Raw genomic sequence first — 16,402 nt, 5'->3', positions numbered from 1 at the left:
AGTTGCTTTCATATGCAAATGGAATCCTGTTTAGATAATGAATTCTTGGGTCACAAATCAATCTTACAAGGTTCCTAGTATTGTTCCGTTGCATCTTGTGAGCATTATAGGGAAGTCCAGTATCAGACTCCACCTCTCCCTTCTTCTTCTTTTTTTAAAATAACATATTTAACCGGTATTGATAAAGGTATATCCTGATAATTTTTTCTCCTAGTACTTTTGAGCCCTTTGGATCTGGAGACTTAGGTCTATTCTCACTTCAGAAAAAATTATTCTTTTCATTTGCTTTTGTATCTTCAGGAACACCTATTATCTTAACTAGGTCTTCATTCTTCCCATAGCTAAGATCTTGTGTCTGATATTTTAATTTTCTTTGCATTTTTGAGAGCTTCTTGAGCTTTTTCTTAAAACACTGATTTATTTTTATTTTTCTTCATTATCAGTTCTGTCCTTCATGGCTTCTGATTATGATTTTTATTTGAATTACATTTTTATATTCTTATATATTTATTCATTGCACCTTGGTCCTCTATATTTGTTTTTTTTTCTCAGCCTATCTCTCTTCATCAGAGTCCAATGTCCTGTATTATTTTTCATTTCTTTTTCAAACCTACATTTGTCTACATTTCTTGAGAATACAGAGCCAATTCTTTCTATCCTGAAAGGGAACTTTTTTCCACAGGTGTGCTCTTCATCTACATCTTAAGGGATACCTTCTCCATCTTTCCTATTGCAGAATGTTTTAATAGGTCCCATATTGTTGTTGTTTTTCCCATTTTACTCATTCTGCTCATAGTAACTGCTTACCCATAAATAGAATCGGTTGATTTTCTTTGGAACCCCTGCTGCAGTGAGGTGAGGGGCTCTTTATGTAAACTGGTTTAACAGCCCAGCAACCCAAGAAGGTGGCAAGAGAACCAGTGTGTTGGCTTCCTAGCAGGGGGATTGAAGCTTGGCACTGTTTTCTTCTTGTTGTGTGGAGAAGCCTTTGTGCCAGGGGTCAGCTTTGTGAACATCCAGCACTGGCACAACATCCATTGCTCTCCATACAGTGGCCGAGCCTGTATGCTCTTTGGTGCTGCTGCATCCGGAATTTGCCCCAGATTCACTGCAGACTCTCTTGTTGCTCTAGCGGCCACAGGAGCCCTGGGACTCCCCAGTGCTTTAAATTGTTATTGACCTGGAGGGGTGAGGTGGAGTTCAGTCCATTCTCCTCACAGCAACAGAGTGGGCTTTCTGAAACACAAATTGGATTGTGTTATTTCTTTGCTTAAAATGCTTCAGTGGGTCCTCCTTGTCTTTGGATAGAGTTCCAAGACTGTATATAATTCCCTCTCCAGCCATATCTTCCCTGATCCATGTCTTATAAGTGAACCACACTGAGTTTTTTTCATTGACTCAAATGAGGCGTGCTTTTTCTTCTGTTCAAACCAGTACACATACACTTACTTCTCTACCTCTACCCTCTTCCTACACACGCTTCCACACACATACACACTCATACAAACCAGTTAACATATAAAGTTACTTTTTCTCTCTCTTGTTAACAGTAGTTTAAAGTTTATTCAACTATGCTGCAAGTTATTCCAACTTTAAGGTATCATCAGATGGCATATTTATGAGTTTACTCTCAAGATATTCTGTTGTGCTTCTCTCTATCTCTTTTATAGATCTATGCAGTCAGTCTCTGGTACGAGGGAGTCCTCTGGGTTTGGATCACATAGCAGTGAACAAATGGATAAAAAACTTTAGAAGTAGTTAAAGCAGGACACTACTGTGATCTTCAAATGTTGAGACAAAGGCTGCTGTTACTGTTAATATTTGGATGATAAATTCTTGTTGTAAATGTAACCTTAGGTAGCTTGAAGGGGTAAGTTTGTAGGGAAATAAAATTCAAAAAAACTTACTGACTTGACATGGGCTACCATTAGGTCCCATAATTGTGGCTTGCCAATGAAACATACCATCCCCAACTGGATCTGCAGAACATAGTTTCTCTGTTCTCCCACTTTATCCTCCCAAGGCAACCTATATCTATTAGAGCACTTAGCACACTCTGTCATAATTGTGTGTTTGGTTGTAAAATCCCTATTTACAGGGTAGAAGCCACAACTGTTTTCTTTACCATTATAATTTCAGTATATATAGGTCAGTGCCTGGCACATGGTATGTGCATATTTGTTGAATGAATGGATGAATGAATGAATGAAAACATTAATTTTTTCAGTTGTTGCTGTCCCAACCTCTTCCTTCCAAATTCAGGGCTGTTACTGAGTTCTGTCAGGAGCTCTTCTCCCTACTTCCTGAGATACTTTAGTATCTTTCTTCACTGTGGACCAGGTCTATACTTTATCTGTGAAACTAGACTAATTGTGTGAGAAGATTACATTTGACAACAATATAAGCACTTATCACAGAGTGTGGTACCTAGAAATTGCTTAATAAATATATTTTTACTATTTGAAGGTGGTAGCAGCATTAGGGAATAAGGAAAACATTGATTCTTTGCCTACTTACCCTCATGCAAATGGAGACAATTAGAAGGGGAGAAGAGACCTCTATTGAAGTGGACTCACTAGTGTACAGTTATTAGGGAAATCTTAGGTTTCAGTGAAAGAGGGGGAGGGTACCTGCCATAGTATAGAATTATCCCTTGAGACATAGTTAGGGTTAAAAGGCGAGATGAATTGGATGTGGCATACATGGGATGGAGTTCAGGGAGATAAAATGAAAAGTTTGGGTATTGACTGATGAATGTCAATTAGGGGGAAATGGAGACTTTGAGGATATGAATAGAGTAGAGATACCCAAAAGGTGTGAAGGAGATGAGTTGAAAGATGATTATTATTTTGGGATTAGAATGACCTCAGTAAGAGAAGACTTAGATATAGATAAACTTGCTTAACAAATATTTTTGACTACTTCTTAAATATTATTAGCTGGGAACTATGTTTAAGTGCTGTGGATTCACCAATGAAGTAAATAGCTACCACCCATTTCTTCATGGAATTTACAGTCTAGTGAGGAACACAGACATAAATCATATACTTATCTATAAAATTTTAAACTGTAATAAATGTCTTCTGGAAAAGTAGAGGTTATTAGGATGGCATATTAATTGGCAGAACTAATTGAGTTGGGGGTGGGCATGTAATGTGTCTTTGAGAAGGTGACATTTCAGCTGTGGATAGTGAGTAAGAATTAGTTGGTAAGAGTGGAGATAAGAGTGCTCCAGAGCCAGGGAACAGCATGTGCAAAGACCCTGAGTGGGGGGAAAGGTTCTGATCCTTTTGAGAAATGGAAAAAAGCCAGAATGGCTAAAGCCAGTGGTGTTTCCAAAGGAAAGACTAGAGAGATTGGCAGAAAACATGGATAGGCCTTAGAAATTCATCCTAGGTGTAATAAAGTTACCAAACCATTTGTCATCAAAGGTTTGATCAGGCAAATGGCATAGCCCACTGTATATACTGGGATCCTTTTGGTGATTCTTCAGGAAATATATTGGTCAGGATACAAGGAAACCAGGCTTTTGAAGAGTCCTAGAAAAGATGATGGTGTCTTGGGTTAGGGGGAACATTCATTGAGATTCTTGCACTTATCCATATGTATATCCTCTACTCGCACATTATCCCCTTAGCCACTTGCATACCTCCAGGCCTCGTGCTCGTGCACAAGTGCACACACTTCCTCATTAGGCAGACCCTGTAGACTCCAGGTTTATACAGAATGTTTCAACCAACTCTAGACCCGGGAGGATAGGATAATCAAGCTTGTTCTCTATTCTTTCACTTCAGCAATAGAATAGATCATCTGTGTGTTGAGAAGGTTCTGTAGGGCAGAAGTTATAAAAGTGCTCTGCTGTGATATGAAAAGATTGAACTCCACACCCAGGAGCTTGGGTGACTGCTGGCTGGAAGGAGATATTGGAGGTTGAATTCTCTTGATTTAACCATGGAAGAGAAGGTAGCAGGGTTAGGACAAGGGCCAGGCAAACTCATTTTTTATATGTTCCTCATGTGTTGTTGCAATGAGAGTTGACCCTTAACAGGGCCATTGATGTGATAAAAGTTTTTCCCACACACTTCACAGTTGAGAGATGACCAGAAGGATAAGGACTTTATCCCGAAGTGCTAAGGCTCAGTGATCATTTCTTTTCTTTTCTTTTTTTCCCCCTCCTCTCACTTCCCAGTCACTTGTAATTCCAAGTCAGATTGATGGTTTGTTTGTGGTACCTTGGGGGAGCCATAATGAGCTGTTTGTATCCTGGTGTGTTGCAACTCATAAATGATGTCTGTTTAGTGGTCCACGGCTCACTGGGCTAGAGCTTGTTGCTAATGAAGCCTAGGTCACTGTTTCCATTTCAGTACAATCCTCTCGGGTTACTCTGTTATATTTACTGCCGGAGGCTGTGCCCATAATCTTACGTATTTACCCTTTCGTTTTAAGACCATAGGATGAGTTAGTAAGAAAAGATCAACATGAAAACAACCTACTCTTACAAAACTGATACAGTATTCTCATTTTTCCAGTGGTGGGTTATTAGTATTGTCTTCATTAATAGCACTACTGAAGCGTCTTGCTCGTTCCCTGTGTTTTTCAATCCTGCCCTGTCTCTCAATAGCCAGGTCCGAGTCCCCTTCCTTATTTAGAAGACTAACTTGATCTGCTATGACCTCACACCCCCAACATCCTTTTTAGAACTTAATGATTTCCATTTTTAATTTTGTCAATTTCTAACATTCTTCCAACTAGCTGTGCAAATGTGGACAAGTTACTGAACCTCTCTGGCCCTAGTTTTCCTCATCTGTGAAATGAACATGTTAGATTAAATCTGAGGTCTAAGTCTTTCACCTCTCTTACCAAGTGTCTAGTGAAGTGCCACATATGTAAACTGAGGTGAGTGGCAGACACAGTTTCTATCTTCAAGAAACTTAGAGTCTAATGGGGGCAGGGACTATAAATAATAAATAAATAAGTACAACTTCTGATGTTGGCAGGATGGATTGAATGGAATAGATGCAGTGATGGAGAAAATTTTGGAGATGTGATTTTGGAGATCTAGTTAAGTTATAAGAGAAGTCAAAGGATGAGAAGTTACTAGCCGTATAAATAAGAGGGGAAGAATATTTGAGGCTGAGAGAATAGGATATGCAGAAATTTCTAAGTAAGAACTTAATGTTTAATTAACCAGCAATAAGCTACAGTATCTGGAGTAAAATATATGAAGGAAAGATATGGATTTGTGATATAGTTAAGAGACAAAAGTGATCAGCCAGAAAGTTATCAGGAGCTATGGGTGGCTCCAAGTATTTAAGGTAGCAGCCAAGGATTTGGTACCAAGTCAGCCCAAACTCATGGTGGCAGTAGAGAAAGTAGTTACTAAAAACAAGTTATTTCTTTTCTCCTTTGCTGATAGGACATGGGAAGGGCCTCATAGCCCACTGCCTTAGTCTTCATGTTAAATGGCAGTAGCCTGCAATATCTGGCAGGTGGCAGTTACTAAGAGGGATAATTGATGTCCTGAAAAACTTGCCTAACTGAGCATTGTGCAACATATTTTGGGAGTTCACCAGCAAAGTTTATGTGTTGACACAGATGATATCCATGCTGAGACTTGTTTGGGTGGAAGATTTAGTAGCTGAGGAGGACATGGATCCAACACAGCTCTCCCTTTTTACCAGATGTGTTTATATGCTAGGTAGCTCATAACAGTACTCTCTCATCTTCTCCCTACTAACAGAGAACCATTTGCTTTTAGTCTCTCCTATATACTACTTACTGGCAGACTAATCTTCAAATCCACTTTTGATCATGTCTTCCCCTATCCCTGAGCCTATAATAACTCCCCTTTGCTTGTTGTATCACGTTAGAATTCATACTAGAATTCAAAACCTTAAATGATCTCCAACCTTTTCTCCTTTTAAACCCTACCCAGAGAATACCTTTTAGTTGTTTTGATGTCTTCAAAACCTAGCTCTACCACCCTCACTGTGCCTGCCTTCTCCCTGGAGCCCGCATTTATGCTTTCTTGTTGTGGAGTAGTGGGAAAGCCCAATGACCTCAGACAGTGCACCCAACCCCTCCAGATGGTTGCCATAAGCTCCTTCTATTTCAATATGTAGTGATCTTCTGCCTTTATTCACTTGTACCAAGGATGTTCTTTAATTTTTGCATGCTTCTGTGCCTTCTTGGTGTGCTTTAACACCCTAGGATCAGGGACCTTGTCTGCAGATCTTACTGATCAAAACCAAGGCTTGGAAACTTAACTGTGCTACAGTGAGAAGGGCAGTAGATTTGGGAGTCAGGCTGGTCTGGGTTTGAATGGCAGTGCTCGTATTTACTAGCTTATGACCTTAGGAAGGTTACTTCACCTTTCCAGCTCTTATATTTCTTATTCTTAGGCTTCTGCATTGATTTCCTCCTGTGCAAGAAGTAGTGGCATGAATTGCAGTATCTTAGCAGACATTCCCCTGGGAATTTTGGAGCATACACTTGTGGTGGCCACCCAGGTTACCGTTTTCCTCATTCTGGTTGATAGAATTGGAATGCAGAGAAAAACATTCTGGCAGAAATGAGCCTGGAAGGGAATATTTTTTTGGAGAAATGTGCCTGAATCTTAGAGAAAAATGATCCACTTTGTAGAAAATAACTTGTGAGCCAGTCAGTATGCTTTCAGCTATTTAGATTTGATTTCTCTAACAATCCGTATCTAGCAGATACACAGTTGTCAGGTGTTCTAATCTTTAAGAACAATATTCATTGAAAAAGTTGTGAACTGTACCTAAAAGTACATTTTATTTTTGGATAGTAATTTTGAGTCCTAAGTTTTTCCAGTAATCTGATCATGTAATGATTTTAATCCTCCCCTTCCTTCTTTATCCTCTCTACTTCCTTAGGCCTTCATGCACTTGGGAAGCCATGGTGCACAAAGATGGTTTTCATATGGTCAGACTCACACTTCAAGTATTTATTAAGAGTTTTAGAGGCAGGCAGCTCTGTTTTAAATACCACTTCTCCTGCACTCCCTGCCGCATGCTAGGCAAGTTTTTGTTTTGTTTTGTTCTGTTTTGTTTTTGTTTTGTTTTGTTTTTTTACCTCTCCAAGCCTATTTCCTCAGCTATAAATGAGATAAGTTTTGTGACAGCTCAAGCACAATGCCTGGTTCATTGCAGGTAAGCAATGACTCTTGGTTTCCTTTCCCAGGGGTGCCAAATTCCCATTCCAAGCATTATTTTTGTTTTGTTTTTTTGTTTTTTGTTTTTGTTGTTGTTGTTGTTGTTGTTGTTGTTGTTTTTACCTAGTCTGTCTTACTATAATATTTAAGTGTCTGGATATTATATTGCGTAAGAAATACATGTAAGATATTTTTAAACACTCAGTGTCTTAGAGTTATCACAGAGCCAGTCAAAAAGAAAAATAACATCAAATTGCTCACATTCAAGCAAATAAGTTTGGTTTGATGGTAGCATAGATATTTGAACAAAGTGTAAGAGACAAAACTCAGTAATTTCCAGGTTACAGCCACTTTTCACCTACTTCTTGGGCATGTTTTCATTTCTAAATCCCATCTGTATCCTAATTACACATCTGTTTTTACTCTGAGGTAGCATTCTGCCCATATAGTAAGGGAGCAAAGTGTTCTGTAATAAATGACATCATCTGCCTTGGGGGAAATGATTGCCAATGCATGTACTCACTCATTCAGTCTGTATTAGTTAATACTGTGAGTTGCAGTTGACAGATCCCCATCTGGAATTAGGATACCTGTGGGAAGGGCCATCTCTCATTAGGAGCGGTTGGGCTTCAGGAATAACTGGAACCAGTAACGTGAATGCCACCATGATTTTGTTTTTCTGTTTACTTCTGATTTTACCCATATCATTTTGTCTGTCACCAGCCCACTTATCATTTTGGTCCATGTGGCAAAGAGTCCCTAGTCCAAAAATTTAGAAAAGGGACACAGTGATATAGCTTGTATCAGATACCCATCCTGGATCTCTCAGCTCAAGTAGGAGAGCACGATCATGTAAAAACATGGTGGCTCCTTCAAGAATTATTGTAAAAAAAATAATTATATGGATGAAGTGGGGTTGAGGAGAAGCACACAGAAGGAAGGTGATGAGCACAGAGTTCCAGAGATGCCCAAATTCCCATCCTGCCATCCTGGGCAGTGAGATCTTAGTTACAAATACAAAAATATATTCTTGAACTGAGGTTGCTTGTAGGCAAATGATGGGAGAGGGATGTGCAATCAGATAAGTACAACAGAGTGATACTAGTTCTATAATAATGGATGTATATATTAGGGGTAAAAGATAGATGGTCAGTTAGGTTAGATCAGACACAACTAACTTCTGTTAGCAATGATGGCTATGCAGCTGGGTACATTGAAGCCCTTCTGAAAATACTTGAGCCACTTGAATTATTATTTGGTATTCTGAGGACTAGGGATAGCCTTGGCATTTTCTGAGTATAAACATCATGTGCTTTTTCATTAAGAGGTCTCTTTACCAGAATGCCTTTTTGAATTATTCATTGAGTTCTTTTACAAAGAATTAAAGGACACCTTGAGATTTTTTAAAGTTTCAGTCACTTGTCCTGTTGTGTTTTAGAGAATTCAGATGATCTGAATATGAATTCCCTTTCGTAGCTCTTGAAACTGGTATTAATAAGGATGATTCATTAACTTGTTTTATAACTCAAGTGATCTGGCACTAAACTGCTTGTTAATCAAAGATGCCTTGATTATAAGTTGAAGACATACTTTTGTTCCTTTGTCCAAAGGCCTGAGAGTCTTTTCCATAGTCCTCCATTCTTTGCTCTTGTAGTGGCCTGCATTATATCCATAAGCAGTCTGGTATATCATCCTTCAGTTGGCTCTTTTTCGGGCTGATCAGCTTGATCATTTTTCTATCTTCTATTACCCTGTGTCAACTTTCTGTGTTTTACTCCACAAATCCATGTTCTTGAAGGTTGGATGCCTTAGGCTATGCACAGTTTGCTCCAGTTTCATCATCTCAGTGTTGCCTTTCACCTCCACAGTTTACCAAGGCTTTTCATTGTCCTTCATCTCTTCTCTCTACCTGTGCTTGCCCTTCTTTTGTTTTTTAATTAAACCTTTTATTTTGAGATAATTTTAGTCTCATATGCAGTTAAAAGAATTAATACAGAGAGGTATCCTATACCAAGGCTCCCGCAATGGTAACATCATCTTGCAAAACTATCGTATAGTATCATAACCAGGATGTTAACATTGGTACAGCAGGGACATAGAATAACTGCCCTGACATTTTGATGTGTAAGGTCCTTCTCCTCAATCTTTCTTACTCATCTCATATGCTCTTCTTCCCTCACTCTTCTCACTTACATATTCATTGTCTCAGGGATTTAACTGAATCAAGGATGCTACAAGACTAATCTCCTTGATAGGTTGGCTCAATTCTCATGTCATAATTTCTAGGGATAGCAATTTCCATTCTTCTTTAAGTTATTTGTCTGAAATAAATATCATTTGGATGAGCCATGGTAGCCTTAAAATTCATTTGGAGACCTAGTCTGCAGGGAGATCTGCTTGCCTTAATTTTCAGGCAGGTCACATGAGGGTGAAGAATGTGTGGGAGCTAGTATTGTATTAATCCTTTGAGACTTGAGAGCCCTAATCAAAGACATTTTTCCCCCAAAGGACAGTTCTGCACAGAGGATGTGGATGAGTGTCTGCTACAACCTAATGCTTGTCAGAATGGAGGCACCTGTACCAACCGCAATGGGGGTTATGGCTGTGTATGTGTTAATGGCTGGAGTGGAGATGACTGCAGTGAGAACATTGATGACTGTGCCTTTGCCTCCTGCACCCCGGGCTCCACCTGCATTGACCGTGTGGCCTCCTTCTCTTGCATGTGCCCAGAAGGAAAGGCAGGTAAGGCCAGCAGCACAGAACTGGAGTTCAGGGAAGGGGCCAGAGAGCATTCAAGATCTCTTTGACTCCCCAAGTTGTGTCCTTTTAATTAGCATCTGTAGGAACATATTACTCAAGAGTGTTCTGGAAATATAATTGCTAGCCGAAGTACTATGAAATTAGTCTTCTTCTTGAGGACTTTTGGCTCTCATCTCAAATCTGTATACCTCAGTTTTTCATACCCTAAAAATGGAAGTTAGTGGCTATTGCCTTAGGAGCATTTATTGACCACCTTAAGATCTGAGAGAGAAAAGCACCTCAGAAATTAAGATAAACTTCTCAGAAATTAAGATAAAATTACTAATAAATGGATTTAGGGACTTCATTTTGAGAAGGAACTTTTTACTTTGAAGGAGTTAGGAGGAGAGAAGCATTTGAATGCATTCCAGCCCTCAGTGTCTATGGAAATATTCCTGTAAGGGAGGAATTTTACTGACTGCAAAGTTAATATTGCTCTAGACTCTCAAGTTAACAGCTCCCAGTCCTAGGAGTAGAGAGCAGTGAAGGGGAGGACCATGGAGGAAGAAGTTAGCTTAACTGAGAGAACTTTGTGCCCAGGACTTTTCATATCCATGCCTTTCTGAAAGCCCCACCCCTAGCTTTGTAGAAGAAGCCTTGGTTACCTGTTCTTAAGCTAATTGCAGACTGGAAAATCCAGTTCCCATGTGAACTACACAGAACGTGGGGCCTAGTAATACCTTCGGAGTGCTGAGGGCACTTGAGCCAGGAATGTTGACATGATTAAAAGGCTGCCCTAGTATAGGCTGATGATGTTCAGCTATTTTTTTCCTTCCTTTTAAGGTGGCCCCTGATCATCAGGTAGCATAATTTGGGGGAAAGTAGATTGCTAAATAAAATATAAAGTGAGTGCAATATTTAGAATATATAGTAAAACATTGTTTATTTGAAATTCAAATTGAACTGGGCATCCTCTCTTTTTATTTGCTAAATATAGTAGCACTGTCAAAAAGTTATCTTCATCGTCTAACCATCTCACTTTATGGCCTGTGGATGACTTGACCCTTGAGGAGAGGTCTAGCTGAGGGCTTAGGGTCAAAGCAGCAAGGTTGTCTGCAGAAACTACTGGCTTGCTGCTAGCTGTAGCATGTCCCTAAGGTAGGATTAGGTAAAGGGGAAGTTGCCTCTAAATCTCCATATTGGATTTTGGTGAGGTGACCATAAGGTTTTCCCTCCTCCATGAAAGAGAAAACTCTTCCTCAGGTAAGAGACATTTTTTCTTTGTTCTTTTTGCCCCATCCCAGGTCTATTATGTCATCTGGATGATGCATGCATCAGCAATCCTTGCCACAAGGGGGCACTGTGTGATACCAACCCCCTGAACGGGCAGTATATTTGCACCTGCCCTCAAGGCTTCAAAGGGGCTGATTGTACAGAAGATGTGGATGAGTGTGCTATGGGTGAGTACGTGGAACTTTTCCTATTCCTCGTGGTATCTATAGAGCTCAGCAAGCATTCAGACAGAAGCAAAATCTCAGATCTCTCCTGTTACATGCCCACTGTTAAACAACCTTTCTGTGTGAACATATACTCTGTTCTGAAAATTGAATATATGGAAGGGCTGTACCTGATTATTAATAGAAAGCCCCACCTTGACGACACTTTGGGCAGAAGAACAGCAGAGATGCACGAGAGTTGAGATTACCTTAGTCTGTCCTGTCCTCCCCTCCCCTCCCCTCCCCTCCCCTCCCCTCCCCTCCCCTCCCCTCTCCTCTCCTCTCCTCTCCTCTCTCCTTTTTCCTTTCCTCTCCTTTCCTCTCCTCTCCTTTCCTCTCCTTTCTCCTTTCTCCTTTCTCCTTTCTCTTTCCTTTCCTTTCCTTTCCTTTGAAAATACGAAATTGAGAATCAGATTATTAAAGGCCTGGCCCTAATGCTGTAACAATCAGACCTACTTCTGTAATCCACATTTGTGGAAAGTCCATCAGGTGCTTTGATCCCAATAATCAGTGCTTGTGTTTTCCAGCCAATAGCAATCCTTGTGAGCATGCAGGAAAGTGTGTGAACACAGATGGTGCCTTCCACTGTGAATGTCTGAAGGGCTATGCAGGGCCTCGTTGTGAGATGGACATCAATGAGTGTCATTCCGACCCCTGCCAGAATGATGCAACCTGTCTGGATAAGATTGGAGGCTTCACATGTTTGTGCATGCCAGGTACATGGGCCCATCAGTGAGTGGGGTTAGACAAAGGGCACTGCCATGCACTTTTCAGTTTAGGGTGGGCAATTCTATGAACTCTGTCAGCATTTAATTCCCAATAATGGCGGCATTCCCAACCAAGGGGACCTCTAAGGAGTAGTGCTCCTTAGAGCACTACTACTTAGAGTACGCAGTGCAAGAATTCTTAGAGCTATGGAGACCAAATTAAGTAAGTCCTTATATCAACATCAGTTTCATGTAAGAAAAATTCGGAAGTGAGTGTTTTTATGCAAGTACTCTTTGATTTAATAAAGGATTTACCATAAGAATCCTTTAAATAGTAAGCTTTTCTGATCTCTTGATATATTATAAATACTTTACTGTTCCATTTATATAAATTATTTTACCCGTGCTTCTGTAGGAACTTGCCATTTATCCGTAGTAATGTGCATACAGTTTTATATGTATGAAATAGTTTCTACAGAAACTATTTCTTGAATCCTTAGATAAAAGACATATGGCAGTGGCTGCTTTGCCAGATTAAGGTGCTTAGCTCCTCTAGCATTGGGAGGCCCTCCTGATCTTGACTTGTACCCTGAGAGCAGTTGCATCTCCAGGTCAGCTGGTCTTTGAGAACATCAACTGGCGACCCTGTGGGCCTGGTACAGCTCTGAAAGTGAAACAGGGACAGGTCAGAGAATGTGGGACATGCTATGTTTTACCAGTGTCTTTGGAGGTAACCTCTTCTCCCTCTTCACAGTGACATGGGTATCTCGCAGTATTCTCCTATCTTGCTGATACTTGCAATGACTATTTCCCATCATGGCAGAGTCCCCTTTGACTTCTGCAGAAATGTTCATGCTCATAGAGGAAATAGTCCACTCTGCAAATTTGTGCTTTCTTGGCTAGAATATGCCTTTCTGTCTTTCTAAGCCACTTGTGTGGTCCAATTTGTTCAAGGTTTCAAAGGTGTACATTGTGAATTGGAGATAAACGAATGTCAGAGCAACCCTTGTGTGAACAATGGTCAGTGTGTGGATAAAGTCAATCGCTTCCAGTGTCTATGTCCACCTGGTAAGTGCCCACCACCTGCCCCAATTTTCTTTGAAAGCACAAAGCTGAGTGACCACAGGGAAGGGAGGAGGAGAGTGTGTGTGTGGGCTGTACATGAGGAAGTCATTAAAGTGAGCACTTTGGGATAGGAGTGTGTACAGAAATGAGTTTGTTTCAGCTAGTGTATCATCCAAATCCTTTGTGGCCAGAAGTCCAAGTCTATTCTGTTTGGCCCATGACCTCTCTGTCTGTGTATATATTTCAGAAAGTTCATACCTCACCGAAGCCTTGGTTGTAGGCTATTCAGGATTTTTTTCCCTCCCTATGGGTCATATTCTTAAAGCCCCTCTGTGAGATTTTTATTTTTAGATATTTCACCCTGGGTCCAAAAACAGACTGCACAAGTCAATTTTTTTTTTCCCAAAGAATGCTCTGTGTCTCCTTTTGCTATGCCAGTTTTTCTTCCAGAAATGATAGCCTCTCATGGTGTTTCTTCAAAGAAGTTCCAGTTCCTCTGAAGCTGTACTCACTTGTTTGAGGGCTCCATGTATAACCATTTAGTCCCTACTTCAACTAGAAGTGAAATCTGTACTGGGAAAAAACAAGTGGAGACACATGCATTTGCCTCTGATGCCCTGAGCTTTATTCAGTTATCTCAGTTACCTGTTTGGGAGAATAATTTTATGTTTGCTGAGCCACTGGTTTAAGCTCTGCTGGTAGTGTAACCCAACCCTCTTGGGCATCCTTCTCATGGGACATCATAGGTAGACCTTAGATAGATAGACATAGGATAGTCCTTTGACTTATGTCATCACTCTGCCCTTTCAAGGTTTCACTGGGCCAGTTTGCCAGATTGATATTGATGACTGTTCCAGTACTCCATGTCTGAATGGGGCAAAGTGTATTGATCACCCGAATGGCTATGAATGCCAGTGTGCCACAGGTAAGATTGTCCTCACTTTTTATTCCCCTGGTAGGTCCATGTGAACAAAATAGGAGACTGTCTTCTAGCTGCCCTACCAAGCCAGTCCACTAATGGGCTGCCCCTCTGTTAAGAGAGAGCTGCTTCTAGCATATTTTTTTTTTCGCTGCTCTCACTGTTTTCCTTCTACAACACCTGCCTCCTTCTCCACCACAATAGTGGCCTGGCTTGGACATTTCCATTTGGTGTCCATGTCTTTCTGGGACAAATTTTGGCAGTGATGAGTTTCTGGCTGGCTTGACTTACTCCTTTGGGAAAGGGAAGAATTCCAGCTGAGAGCTATTTTTCCCTGGGGCTTCTCAGCAAGAGACCTGTTTCTGTGTTTCTTGAGGCAAGTGATTGAACAAAGGCCTAGAAATCTAAGGGCCATTGTGTGCAAGTGCAGAGGTTTTCTGCATTAAAGACTGCTCAGGCCTTGACACTCAGGTGTGTATCTGAACGGGAGAGAGAGCTATGTCTGGGAAAGTTTAGGTCCTCTTTCCTGATTTCTGCTACTACAGTGACAAAGAATCTGCTTACAAATATTCTACATTTCTGATCTGTGGCTGTTTCTCACTTGGGAGTGGATTTGAATAAACCAAATGTCCCTTGTTATACATTTGCTCCTACACAGACCAGTATTATAGAGAAAGACTAGAGATTATTAGAAAAGATGATTTCCCAATTTATTTTTTATATGACCGCTTGAGAGAAAAAGAAGTTATGGGTATAATGCAAGACCTTTTTAGAAGATGGGTTCTTAAAGGATTTTAAACATCATGTGCACAATTCCTTTCTGATGACAGAAAAGCAAACTAAATGACAAAAATAAACAGAGAATTAATATTTTGGTAGTACTGGGACATTACCATTTACTAGGCCTCCTTAGATTAGGTCCTGTCAGATGAACCACTTAACTTCTTTCTCTTTTCATGAAATGTTGTCCTTGGTTGGAGAAGTTCCAGATTTTGTCCTCCTCTGGCTAGATTATTCTCAGAGATAATCTTCACTGGAGAGAGTTTAAAAACCTTGAATTCATGTTTAAAAGGAAAGAGAGCCCCTCTTCCTTTAAAATTCTTTAAAAGAATGAATTGAATGAAGGAAGCTTTATTTGCCCCTTTTTCTTTTAAATAATAAGTTTTCATTCATTTTATTTAACAGGTATTTATTAAAAACCTTAGTATATAAGCATAGTACTCTGGGAGGGTCTGAAAGGAATAAAGAAAAGTTCTCTGTCCTCTAAGGTCAGAATTGGGAAGATAAGGTACGTGTTAGCATTAATATAATATCTGTATGTTGGTTTTGGGAAGAAAGGAATATAGAAATAAATGTATAATGGAAAAATATTGAGAGCTATTCCTCATTGAAGCCCAGTATGAAATGAAGCTGCAGTTAAAGTATCTCTGCAATGAAACCATTGATCATTTAGAAAAAGGGATTTAAATTCTATAAATTTTATTTGAAAAACTTTATTTTAAGCACAACTTTCTAGGCTTGCCTTGTAAATCAAATAGTTGACTTCTCATTGCTATAGTATAAACTGTTTAAGACATGAGGTCTGTAGGATAAATGGATGCAGCCACATTTATGTTCAGGTGTGGATGTCTAACTTGATTTTAAGCCTTCTTGATAAAATTCCTTCCCAGGATTCACTGGTGTGTTGTGTGAGGAGAACATTGACAACTGTGACCCTGATCCTTGCCACCATGGCCAGTGTCAGGATGGGATTGATTCCTACACCTGCATCTGCAACCCGGGGTACATGGGTGCCATCTGCAGTGACCAGATAGATGAGTGTTACAGCAGCCCCTGCCTGAATGATGGTCGCTGCATTGACCTGGTGAATGGCTACCAGTGCAACTGCCAGCCTGGCACATCAGGTAAGCTGCTCTGTCTGTGTCTCCTCTGGGGTTTCACTGTTCCCCCAAAATAGTTTACACAGATATCTCACACTGTCATGGCATATGCTCAGATACCTGAAAAATAATCCTGATTCTGAGATGCACAGTCAAAGCTACAGCCAGAAACATCTCAGAGGCAGATGTCTCTAGCCACTGGAGAAATTAGAGACAATAGCTTTGCAAAACTGATGATTTTGGGTGTGTGTTTTTCATTAGAAGGAGACATACCACTTCAAAACACTGAAATTATTATTTAAAATTGGGAACCCTCTTGGCTTTGTGGCTTGATTTGGTTGTCCTTTTTTCTTTAGCCTCCATCACACTCAAATTTAATGAAGCTGGCCCTTTCCCCTCTCCCTCCCTCCTGTCCTTCTATT

The 16,402-nt window shown here is 40.2% G+C and overlaps 1 protein-coding gene and 1 pseudogene across 1 annotated transcript in view; one reads left to right on the top strand and one right to left on the bottom strand.

Annotated features, from left to right (window-relative positions):
- Positions 1-16,402, top strand: part of NOTCH2 (notch receptor 2) — a 182,687-nt gene that overhangs the window by 96,784 nt on the left and 69,501 nt on the right. Inside the window, exons 6-11 of the mRNA XM_038561934.1 lie at positions 9,683-9,916; positions 11,218-11,373; positions 11,937-12,125; positions 13,071-13,184; positions 13,993-14,106; positions 15,771-16,004. Of these exons, the coding sequence (XP_038417862.1) occupies positions 9,683-9,916; positions 11,218-11,373; positions 11,937-12,125; positions 13,071-13,184; positions 13,993-14,106; positions 15,771-16,004 (1,041 nt within the window). The remainder of the gene's footprint in view (positions 1-9,682; positions 9,917-11,217; positions 11,374-11,936; positions 12,126-13,070; positions 13,185-13,992; positions 14,107-15,770; positions 16,005-16,402) is intronic.
- On the bottom strand, positions 1,604-1,962 carry LOC100683206 (annotated as a pseudogene).

This window comes from Canis lupus, chromosome 17 (genome assembly GCF_011100685.1).
Source record: "Canis lupus familiaris isolate Mischka breed German Shepherd chromosome 17, alternate assembly UU_Cfam_GSD_1.0, whole genome shotgun sequence".
NCBI classification, from domain to species: Eukaryota; Metazoa; Chordata; class Mammalia; order Carnivora; family Canidae; genus Canis; species Canis lupus.
Note: the sequence above shows the minus strand (reverse complement) of the source record. Positions and strands in the feature narration are given on the sequence as shown.